The sequence below is a fragment of the Salmo salar genome, chromosome 12 (genome assembly GCF_965601325.2).
Source record: "Salmo salar chromosome 12, fSalSal1, whole genome shotgun sequence".
In the NCBI taxonomy this organism is placed as follows: domain Eukaryota; kingdom Metazoa; phylum Chordata; class Actinopteri; order Salmoniformes; family Salmonidae; genus Salmo; species Salmo salar.
In genome coordinates this window covers 33,835,342-33,847,395 of record NC_138302.1, presented here as the reverse complement: position 1 = coordinate 33,847,395, position 12,054 = coordinate 33,835,342, and the positions used below count along the sequence as shown (strand labels likewise).

The 12,054-nt window shown below is 47.4% G+C and overlaps 1 protein-coding gene across 3 annotated transcripts in view; it reads left to right on the top strand.

The window, feature by feature from the left end:
* LOC106564910 (inactive rhomboid protein 2) overlaps positions 1-12,054 on the top strand; it is a 36,320-nt gene that overhangs the window by 15,691 nt on the left and 8,575 nt on the right. For 2 of the 3 annotated variants that reach the window (XM_082958868.1, XM_082958869.1), the window contains 14 exons: positions 202-363; positions 2,883-3,037; positions 3,597-3,801; positions 6,428-6,622; positions 6,954-7,082; positions 8,047-8,147; positions 8,414-8,626; positions 8,833-8,944; positions 9,121-9,195; positions 10,261-10,422; positions 10,693-10,778; positions 10,961-11,024; positions 11,269-11,439; positions 11,548-11,648. In XM_082958868.1, the coding sequence (XP_082814994.1) occupies positions 214-363; positions 2,883-3,037; positions 3,597-3,801; positions 6,428-6,622; positions 6,954-7,082; positions 8,047-8,147; positions 8,414-8,626; positions 8,833-8,944; positions 9,121-9,195; positions 10,261-10,422; positions 10,693-10,778; positions 10,961-11,024; positions 11,269-11,439; positions 11,548-11,648 (1,919 nt within the window). In that variant the 5' untranslated portion in view covers positions 202-213. The remainder of the gene's footprint in view (positions 1-201; positions 364-2,882; positions 3,038-3,596; positions 3,802-6,427; positions 6,623-6,953; positions 7,083-8,046; positions 8,148-8,413; positions 8,627-8,832; positions 8,945-9,120; positions 9,196-10,260; positions 10,423-10,692; positions 10,779-10,960; positions 11,025-11,268; positions 11,440-11,547; positions 11,649-12,054) is intronic. The other variant, XM_082958870.1, reaches the window with a different exon arrangement.

Here is a 12,054-nt window from a genome sequence, read left to right as displayed (position 1 = left end):
TAAATGGAACCAAATTTGAGCATGTTCAGAATGAAAGTGGAAGTTGTAGGCTACTGAGAAATAGAGGTGATATGAGTGAGGAAGAAAGGGTCACAGCTGGTTTCACATCTCTTTTAGGTGGAAGAAAGAAAGCAGAAATGCAAGTTTGAAGATTCCATCTCAAACATGCCATTAATCAATTTGACTTTCGTTTGCCCTCAGAACTCAGAAAGGATGGCGTCACAGGAAGGGGGGGAGCCGCCTCCTAACGGCAGCCAATCAGACAGCCGGTTGAAGAGCAAGAAGCCGCCCAGTCTGGTCATAGCCATCCCTGCCCCAGAGGAAGAGGAGAGGGTTGAAGAGGGAGCTGAAACGGTCAAGCAGGTACCCCTTTGACCTGATCTTTCCATTTTGACCCCTCTTTATGGAAACATGGTCTGTACTTGGAAATGGCAGTTGATGCCCTGATGAAGGCCATTTCAATAGGAAAGGGAAGAATTGGCAAGCAAACTTTTACAGTTGGTAGTATAGTCGGAGTTTCAGCCCCCAACTGAAAACCTTTTTACTATAGAGGAGAATGCTATCTTCCTTGCCTTCGTATACAGTATGTCATTTCATTGGGGGAAGTCTGGCATTTGGGACAGCTGCTGGTGTCTAAGGGCACTGGGCCAGCCATATCCCAACCAGTCCCCCTTCCCAGTCCACTCATCCTAGTGTTGCACGGTCATTCACGACTAGCTACTCTATAGCAAAGCCGAGATATGCCCTGTTAACATTCCTGTCTTTACATTTTGGGCTTTATAAATAGGGCCAGGATTTTTTCTGAACTGGACAAAATTGCCCCCAAAATCCAAACAGCAATTTGAAAGCTAATCTGGTCTAATGTAGTCACATTAGTTAGTTTTTGGGTACATGTATCCATTTTCCTGGTTAACTCGCATCTCTTCACTGTCTCCGTCTGGCTGGATTGGTGCACCCCGGGAGACTCCTTCAGATTAAGTGATTATTTTGCCCAAAACAATCTGCTCCATCACGCATGAAGAACTCCCTGCACCATTACTTGTCAAAAGTCATCAGTGTTAGACGTCTGCCTGCAGAGAGGGTGTGTAGGAAAGGGATGAGGGAGGGTGTGTGTGGGGGACGGTCGGTGGGTGAGTGTGAGGGAGAGTGCATGTGTGACAACACAAGTGTGTGTGTCATTTATTTGTGTGTGTGTGTGTGTGTGTGTGTGAGCACTGTCACTACACAGTGGGTTACCCTAACAAAGAGCCTCTGGTGGCAGGCTGGCTAGCTAAGCACACCCCCTGCTGGCTGACACAGGCAGCTCACATGGCTCTCACAATACTCCGTTATTAACTCCGCAGTGACTCCACAAGTCGTTAGCCAAGTCGCCGCTAAAGACATGAATGGGCTTTGAAAGAACATGCAATACAAAATGAAATAACATTACAATGGAAAAAATATTAGGCTTGAGGATGTTCTGGTGTTTCCCTAGTATCACTGGTATGTTTGTAAAAAATTATTTATGCATTTTGCTGCAGTCTCAGACATCTGTTCTGGAATAAGGTGATTGATCTGAGCTAAACCAGATAGTTGTAATTACTACAGTCAATGGAACGCTGTTGACTGAATCATAACAAAACAATCATGCACTTAACATGCATTTCTGTCCAAATGTTCCGTTGACAACAACGCATAATTTACACGATCTTCCAATTATTCACACACCACAAGGGAAGATTTAGCCCAGTATCATACCAGTGATAGCGTGAATTCCATTTATATTCAGCCAATCCATTTCAAGTGCCCTTTACTTCCATGGCCTGTGGTATACTGACTCTGAGCTAGGATAATACTCAGTCAGCCCAGCTGTATACTGACTCTCTGAGCTAGGATAATACTCAGTAAGCCCAGCTGTATACTGACTCTCTGAGCTAGGATAATACTCAGTAAGCCTAGCTGTATACTGACTCTCTGAGCTAGGATAATACTCAGTAAGCCTAGCTGTATACTGACCCTCTGAGCTAGGATAATACTCAGTAAGCCTAGCGGTATACTGACCCTCTGAGCTAGGATAATACTCAGTAAGCCTAGCGGTATACTGACCCTCTGAGCTAGGATAATACTCAGTAAGCCTAGCGGTATACTGACCCTCTGAGCTAGGATAATACTCAGTAAGCCTAGCGGTATACTGACTCTCTGAGCTAGGATAATACTCAGTAAGCCTAGCGGTATACTGACCCTCTGAGCTAGGATAATACTCAGTAAGCCCAGCTGTATACTGACTCTCTGAGCTAGGATAATACTCAGTAAGCCTAGCGGTATACTGACTCTCTGAGCTAGGATAATACTCAGTAAGCCTAGCGGTATACTGACTCTCTGAGCTAGGATAATACTCAGTAAGCCTAGCTGTATACTGACTCTCTGAGCTAGGATAATACTCAGTAAGCCTAGCTGGTATACTGACTCTCTGAGCTAGGATAATACTCAGTAAGCCTAGCGGTATACTGACCCTCTGAGCTAGGATAATACTCAGTAAGCCTAGCGGTATACTGACCCTCTGAGCTAGGATAATACTCAGTAAGCCTAGCGGTATACTGACCCTCTGAGCTAGGATAATACTCAGTAAGCCTAGCGGTATACTGACTCTCTGAGCTAGGATAATACTCAGTAAGCCTAGCGGTATACTGACCCTCTGAGCTAGGATAATACTCAGTAAGCCTAGCGGTATACTGACTCTCTGAGCTAGGATAATACTCAGTAAGCCTAGCTGTATACTGACCCTCTGAGCTAGGATAATACTCAGTAAGCCTAGCTGTATACTGACCCTCTGAGCTAGGATAATACTCAGTAAGCCTAGTGGTATACTGACCCTCTGCTCTTTCCCCTGTCCCTCTGTCCAGCCCCTGCGTTCGTCCCTGAAGAAGAGTGAGAGCCAGCAGCAGGCCAGTCCTCTGTCTGACAGTGGTGCTGATGGTGGTGGTGGAGGAGGTCACTCTGTTGGGGACAGGAGGGCAGCCTTCCACAGACAGACCTCCCTGTCTCAGAGCATACGCAAGTAAGTGGGGGTGGAGAGAGGGAGAAGTGGGAAGAGAGAGGGAAGAAATAAAGGGAGAAAGAAACTAATGGAGGGCAGAAGTAAAAGCTGAAAGGGGTTATAGGAGGATTTCAGGGGCAGTGAGGGTGAGAAAGGAGGAAGATGAGTGCAAAAAGAAAGGGAAGGTAGTGTATGAGAAGATGTGATGGGGTTGGGCGGGGTGGAAAGAGGCTGTAGATTAACAGATGGCAGAAGAGAGAGAGAAACGGAAGGGAGAGAGAGGGAGAGAAAAGACAGTGGCAGAATCTCAATTGCATACTCCTCGCATCCTCTCTCCTCCTCAAACCCCATTGGAGGTCAGAGGAGAGGGACATATAGTGAGGGATTTCCTTTTATGACTGTTTGGAATGTTGGACATTCTCTCCTCCCCCCCTTCTCTCTTTTACACCTCACTGTCGCTCTCCCTCTTTCTTCTGTATTCCTCCCACCAACTTTCCTTTCCCTCCCTCACTCCCTCCCTCCCTCCTTTCTCTCCTCTTTCCCCCTTCTAATACCCTGTCTCTCCCTCGCCCTCCTCTAGGAGTACAGCTCAAGTTACAGCCCAAGCAGCAGGTTGGTTCGGGGTGGGTGAGGACTGTGAGACCAAGCAGCAGCTATGGCAGAGGAAGAGCCTGCGCCACTGCAGTCAGCGCTACGGCAAGCTCAAGGCCCAGTACAGAGAGCCAGAGCTCCCCATCAGCATGGACCAGGGCCTGGACTCACCCGCCGCAAACAAGATGCCCAAGGTAGTCTCCTAGCCCCTAGGTCTGACAGAACTGGGTAGGTATAGTGCATTCGGGAAGTAATCAGACCCCTTGACTTTTTCCACATTTTGTTACGTTACAGCCTTATTAAAAAATTGATTTTTAGACATTTTTGCAAATGTATTAAACATTAAAAAAATGGAAATATCACATTTACATAAGTATTCAGACCCTTTACTCAGTACTTTGTTGAAGCACCTTTGGCAGCGATTATAGCCTGGAGTCGTCTTGGGTATGACGCTACAAGCTTGACACACCTGTATTTGGGGAGTTTCATTCATTTCATTCTTCTCTGCAGATCCTCTCAAGCTCTGTCAGGTTGGATGGGGAGTGTCGCTGCACAGCTATTTCCAGAGATGTCCGATCGCGTTCAAATCCGGGCTCTGGCCCGGCCACTCAAGGACATTCAGAGACTTGTCCCGAAGCCACTCCTGCGTTGTCTAGGGTGTGTGCTTAGGGTCGTTGTCCTGTTGGAAGGTGAACCTTCGCCCCAGTCTGAGGTCCTGAACGCTCTGGAGCAGGTTTTCATCAAGGATCTCTCTGTACTTTGTGCCGTTCATCTTTCCTTCGATACTGACTAATCTCCCAGCCCCTGCCGCTGAAAAACATCCCCACAGCATGATGCTGCCACCACCAAACTTCACCGTAGGGATGGTGCCAGGTTTCGTCCAGAGTTGACGCTTGGCATTCAGGCCAATGAGTTCAATCTTGGTTTCATCAGACCATAGAATCTTGTTTCTCATGGTCTGATCGTCTTTAGGTACCTTTAGGCAAACTCCAAGTGAGCTATCATGTGCCTTTTACTGAGGAGTGGCTTCTGTCTAGCCACTCTATCATAAAGGCCTGATTGGTGGAGAGCTGCACAGATAGTTGTTCTTCTGGAAGGTTCTCCCATCTCCACAGAGGAACTCTAGAGCTCTGTCAGAGTGACCATCAGGTTCTTGGTCACCTCCCTGTCCAAGGCCCTTCTCCCCTGATTGCACAGTTTGGCCGGGCGGACCAGCTCTAGGAAGAGTCTTGGTGGTTCCAAACTTCTTCCATTTAAGAATGATGGAGGCCACTGTGTTCCTCGGGACCTTCAATATTGCAGAAATGTTGTGGTACCCTTCCCCAGATCTGTGCCTCGAGTCTCGGAGCTCTACGGACATTTCCAACCTCATGGCTTGGTTTTTGCTCTGACATGCATTGTCAACTGTGGGACCTTATATAGACAGGTGTGTGCCTCTCCAAATCATGTCCGATCTATTAAATTAACCACGGGTGGATATGAATCAGGTTGTAGAAGCATCTCAAGGATGATCAATGGAAACCGGATGCACCTGAGCTCAATATCGAAATCTCATAGCAAATGGTCTGAATACTTATGTGAATAAGTTATTTCTGTTTTTATTTTTAATACATTTGCAAACATTTCTAAAAGCCTGTTTTGACTTTGTCATTATGCTGTATTGTGTGCAGATTGATTGAGGGGAAACTTTTATTTAATCCATTTTAGAAGAAGGCTGTAACAAATACGTCAACGGGTCTGAATACTTTCTGAATGCACCGTAGTAGCAATAAAGTAAGTGGCAAGGAAAGATACTACTATCCACATATTTTCTGATCTACATGAAGTGCCCAGGGAGTGAGGGATAGGGATTGTTTGTAGACGGGGACACTGTATTTGTTGCACAATCAAATCAACTTTACCTAACAAGACGCTATCATCAACAACCGTCATCACTCGTCTCGGTGTCAGACATCAGATTAGACTCCGACTTTTGGACCTCTACTCAGAATGGAGAGATCACAGAGAGTAGGTGGAGGAAGGGTGGCGGTAGTGCCACTCAAGGGGAAGTGAAGTGCACCCTCTGCCTGCCATAAATAATGCAGAGCGGGGCACCGTGGTGACAGGAGGTTGGCTACGTCTGAGCCCCAGCTAGACGTATTGTTTCTGTTAGTCCCCACACATTCTGCTCTTCTCCTCTGACTCCAACACACCCGCTCCTGGGTGCTAGTTCGTCTCCACGACTCTCTCTCCTTCTCTCTCCTTCTGTCTGTCACTCTCTGCCCCCTTATTTCTGTCTCTCTCTCCCAATCTCTTTTTGTTCATCTTTCTCTTTTGCTCTCTGTCGACTCCTATGAAGACTCGGGTAAGACTGCATAACAAGATTCTACATTCTCTCTGACACACTCACGCTGACTGATACCTCTGCACACAGACGCGCGCACACACACACAGAGATGTGCACGCGCGCACACACACACACACACACACACAGATGTGTGCACACACACACACACACACACACACACACAAAGACGTGCACACACACAGACGTGCACACACACACACACACACTCCTAGTAGATGGATTCTAGGTGTGTGAATGTCACTGTGACATCTAACACTTTCACGTAGGGCTGTCAGTGTAATTCTGTGTCAACTCTTGTAGAGTGCAACGTTTTCCTGATTTCGTTTCCTCCAGCGAGTTTAAATGTCACCTCTTGAGGATTTCAGCTTTACAATGTAGCTTTTTTTTGTGATGAAGCTAATGATGTGACAGTTAATTATTTAGTTTGTTTCTGTTTAATCAGCGTGAACTTTCCCGGTCTGTCCGCCCCCCAGATTGTGGACCCCCTAGCGCGGGGGCGAGCGTTCCGCTACCCGGATGAGACGGACCGACCTCCCCGTACCCCCCACACGGGACCCGTCACCCCGGGGTTCTCGTCCCAGCGCTCCGGGGGATACGCCCACCTGCCCCGACGCAAGAGGGAGTCTGTCGCCCGCATGAGTATACGAGCAGCGTCCAACCTACTCAGGGTGAGCGGGCGCTGGGGAACGTTAGGGGAAGTGTGTGTGTGGATGGGGTTTCATCTCCAACCTGATCATCACTGGGGATTGTTAGAGGAAACTAGACTACCTTTGAGTGTACTTTCAAGAGTGCGTGTGCATGTCTGTTGCTATTGAGCGAAGTACAGATGAATATTTTATGGTTTTGTGTGTACGTGCTTGACATAAATACAGATTTTTTGCTTAAAAGACTGCTATGTTGATCTGTGTATGTTGTACTGTACTTCAGTCATATTTGAGTTGAGTTGTTTCTCCCCACATGCTAGTCTTTGATGTTGTCCCGGTTGTGTGTGTGGTTCAGGGTCGTTCAGGTCTAGTGGGCTCCCAGACAAGTCGTAGTTTCCGCCGGCAGAGCTTCGCCCGGCCCAGCTTGCTGGATGAGGATACTGTGGACTCAGCAGACGCTCACGAGTCTGTCTTCTTCAGCAAGGTAATGATACTTTATCTACCTTTCTCTCTGTGTCCTCCTCTTGCTTTCTCTGTCTCTCTTTCTGTTTGTCTATCTCTCCGTGTGCCTCAGTCGTCTCTCTTTCTCTCCCTCTCCTCTTTCGCTGCCTCCGTCTGCATGTTTTTGTTTGTATTAGTTCTCTGGCTCTTCTATATGTCTATCTTTTCCCCTCTCTGTCTCTTCTATATGTCTCTGTCTCTTCTATATGTCTCCTCTATATGTCTCTGTCTGTCTCCTCTATATGTCTCTGTCTGCCTCCTCTATATGTCTCTGTCTGTCTCTTCTATATGTCTCTGTCTTTTCTATATGTCTCCTCTATATGTCTCTGTCTGCTCTCTATATGTCTCCTCTATATGTCTCTGTCTGTCTCCTCTATATGTCTCTGTCTCTTCTTATGTCTCTGTCTCTCTCTCTGCTCTTCTATATGTCTCTGTCTCTTTTATGCCCCATGTCTCGCTCTCATATGTCTCCTCGTCTCGTCTGCCCTCTATATGTCTCTGTCTCTTCTTATGTCTCTGTCTCTCTCTCTCTGTCTCTTCTATATGTCTCTGTCTCTTTTATATGTCTCCTCTATATGTCTCTGTCTCTTCTTATGTCTCTGTCTCTCTCTCTGTCTCTTCTATATGTCTCTGTCTCTTTTATATGTCTCCTCTATATGTCTCTGTCTGTCTCCTCTATATGTCTCTGTCTGTCTCCTCTATATGTCTCTGTCTGTCTCCTCTATATGTCTCTGTCTGTCTCTAGGGGAGGATAGTAGACGTGTGATGGAGTATGTAGTGATGTATATGGACTGGTTGAGGGGGATGATGGTGTGTAGGGGAGGATAGTAGATGGAATGATTAGTGCAGAATGGTGGATGGAATTTTCTACATTAGAAAATTGAGAAGAGATTTGTTTTCTGTGGGCCTCTCAGTAACATTCTCCCCACGTCAACTCTCTGTCTCAGGTGGATGCCCATGATGAGTTGTACTCCATGGCTGATGATGTGTTCGACTCTCCCCCTATGTCAGCTTCCTATGGAGATCACCATGAGCCCTACCAGGGCCTGTAAGTAGCCTCCATCAGAGGGATGGGGAGAGTGATTAAAAGACATAGATTGATAAAGTCTCATTGGCTTCTGCAGTTTTTGACTTTAAGTTTGTCTTTCTCTCCTCCCCTCTTTCAACCCTTCCCTTTGCCTCATGTTTCTGTCTCTGTTTCTCTCGCTCTCTGTGCGTCTCGCTCTGTCTCTCTCTCTCTCTCTCTCTCTCTCTCTCTCTCTCTCCCTGCCTCTCTCTCTCCCTGTGTCTCTCTTTCTGCCCCCCCCCCCCCAGTAGGGATGTGTCTAAAACCCCCACCATGCGTATTGAGAAGGCCAGGTCACAGCAGCGGGGGCGCCGTATTGCTTCCCAGGTCAAGCACTTTGCCTTTGACAAGCCCAAGCGGCAGTACGGCATGGGCGTGGTGGGAAACTGGCTCAACCGTCACTACCGCCGCAGCATCAGCAGCCAGGTGCAGAAACAGCTGGACGACTTCAGCAGCCACAGGTGAGGAGGGAAAGGAAACACGCAGATGAATACGTACAGTACTTTCACACACACAATCCACACCCAGTACTTCACATTTAGTGGGCATTCATTCGTCTGTGAGAACCACATACATGTGATTTTCGCCCTGCAGCGATAGCGTTGTGTACATTTTCAAACGATCCAATCAAATAAGGAAAACAACCCTGCTGTGTCGTGTCCCTCAGACCGTACTTCACCTATTGGATCACCTTTGTCCACGTGGTCATCACCATCCTGGCCTGTGCTACCTATGGCTTTGCCCCTGTGGGGTTCGCCCAACACTCCACATCTGAACTGGTGAGGAGTCCCACAGGGGATAGGCAACTGGACCCCCTAATAGGATCCAAAATGGCTTCTGTAATCCAATGTTTTCTGTGGTGGCTTCTGGCATACCTCTTTTGATCCACAATGGCTACCTTGGTGATCTATTGCGCTGTTTCTCCTGACTGTGTTTTCTTGGTCTCCCTCCACAGGTGTTGAAGAACAAAGGCATCTATGAGAGCGTCAAGTTCATCCAGCAGGAGAACTTCTGGATCGGCCCTGGCTCTGTGAGTCACTGCTCTTCTATCGCACATGTCATACATACTGAATGTCTTTCTAGTCTTACATGTGGGGCTTTAGTTTTGATGGGCTACGTCTGCGGTGTTGGTGGGAGACGCACTTAGGCTTCAACAGGACACGCTAAAGAATTTCTGGACTCACTCACTAGTTTTTATTAACTAGTTATTTACTCACTTACTATAGTGTACTTGCTAGTGTGCCTCCTGACTGTGCTAGTGTGCCTCCTGACTGTACCGAAGGACTTTCTGACTTCAGTTTGCCTTGAGAAACTTCACACTTGTCAGGTTCATATCCACTTGTAGAGTGATACAGAATGTTAATTTCAGAGAATGTGGTGGGCTGACGGTCAGTCACCCATGTTACAGTTTAGGGTCTATGTAGGGTGTCAAGTGAAAAAGTGGGTGTTTTCTGATCAAGTATGACGATGGCTCCACCACATCATCCCACATAGGCCACAGTATGAAGAGTGTAAAGGGTCCCACACGACTAGCCTAGCGGGTGGCTATAGCTCAAATAACTGTAGCTGGGGTTTTGGTGGATAACTAGCTTTGTCTGTTCTGTACTGTGATGCACTACTACCTTTTTGTATGGTTGACTATCAAAATATGATTGCTTGACTACTTACAATACAGAAAAGAGGTCTAACAACCAGCTAAAACAAAGGCTAGGCCAGTATGCTAACTCTTCTTTGGCCCTGGTTCTGAGTTGCCCGGTTAGGTTAACTTTATTGGATTCCCAAGTAAGGTTAACTGTGCTGGGGTTGCCAGGTTAGGTTAACTGTACTGGGGTTGCCAGGTTAGGTTAACTGTGCTGGGGTTGCCAGGTTAGGTTAACTGTGCTGGGGTTGCCAGGTTAGGTTAACTGTGCTGGGGTTGCCAGGTTAGGTTAACTGTGCTGGGGTTGCCAGGTTAGGTTAACTGTGCTGGGGTTGCCAGGTTAGGTTAACTGTGCTGGGGTTGCCAGGTTAGGTTAACTATTTTTGGTAGCTACGTCAAATATGTTTCTGGTTGCTAGATCAACGATGTATTCCTGTATTCTGTTACCCCTCACAGGATGACCTAATCCACCTTGGGGCCAAGTTCTCCCCGTGTATCCGCAAGGACAGCCAGATAGTCAGTCTCATCCAGAAAGCCAAGGACCAGGAGAGAGAGTCAGGCTGCTGTGTACAGAACGACAACTCGGGCTGTGTCCAGACCCTCAGCAACGACTGCTCGGTACGCAAACAGACACGTAGGCAGTACGCTCATGTATTATTGTAGGCCCTCACAAACACTGTAGTAGACCCACACACATACACACAAACCACTATTGTACTCCCACTTTGTCTGTCTCTGTCTCTGTCTCTGTCTCTGTCTCTGTGTCTGTCTGTCTGTCTGTCTCACACTCACACACACTCTCTCTTGCCACCGAGAGATGAATGCTTGTAAACTAGAAACAAGATGATCAACTTGTGTCTGGCTGTGTTTATTCTGGTCTGTGTGTAGGAGTCATTGGCCACCTTCATGAAATGGAGGGGTGAGAATGTGGACATTCTGAGATCATCAGGCTCTGTGTGTCACCAGGACCCCAGGTACGGTCTTTGATACTGTTCTACTATAACGATTACAGTGGTAACACACACACACACACACACACACACCCACACACACACACACACACACACCCTGTCCTGACCTGACAAGGTAAAACGAACTCAAGGGTATCATAAAGTTTCTTCCTGCTATCTGTTTTCCTGATGCATGCTGGGAACAGGACCTGTGAAGAGCCCGCCTCAGCAGAGCCTCACATCTGGCCCGATGACATCACACATTGGCCGGTGAGTGACAGGAGGATCATTCAGAGTTATGCTCCGTCTGACAGCCCTGCTAACATGTATTGCGTGAACAGACATCATTATACATTCCATTTCTACAGAATGTTGCACCTCACTGTACAGTATAAGCCCCTGGTATTAAAATACAGCAGTGGCTGAGAGGTTACAGAACCATCGTAAACCTCAGGTCTTGGATCAGTGGAAACCAACACTAGCTTCTTCTCACCTTCCCTCCATCTGATCCCAGATCTGTACCTCCCCACGCAAGACGAACCTGACAGGCTACAGACACATGGACTGTAACCTCAAGGGACGACCCTGCTGCATAGGAACTAAGGGCCGGTGTGAGATCACTACGAGAGAGTACTGCTCCTTCATGCACGGTTACTTCCACGAGGAGGCCACCCTCTGTTCCCAGGTAGGTGGGTGTTTGTCCCTCTGTCTGTCCTGTGTGGGCGTTGTTTACAGGGTTTGTTTAATGACAGCCAACGCCCCATCTGATCCGGTGGTCGCTCTTTGTTTACAGATCCACTGTCTGGATGATGTGTGTGGCCTCCTGCCCTTCCTCAACCCTGACGTCCCTGACCAGGTCTACAGGCTGTGGCTCTCCTTGTTCCTACACGCAGGGTAATCATACACTGTATTTCTAAAGTACTTTTTATACATGACATTGTTTTTACCCTAAAGTGCTTGACAGTAAGACTATGTAGACCTCAGGTCAGCTCACTGTAGTCACATCAATACTTGGTGCCGGCAGGTAGACTAGTGGTTAGAGCGCTGGGCCAGTAACCAAAAGTTTGCTAGATCGAATCCCTGAGCTGACAAGGTAAAAATTGGTCGTTCTGCCCCTGAAGAAGGCAGTTAACCCACTGTTCCTAGGCTGTCCTTGTAAATAAGAATTTGTTCTTAATTTACTTGCCTAGTTAAATAAAGATTTAGAATGGGTGATGGGTTTTTGCCAACCACTTGACCTGACCAGGAAAATCTCTGTAATACTCTGTTGAAGGTCCAGTGTAGCTGTTTTATCTCAATA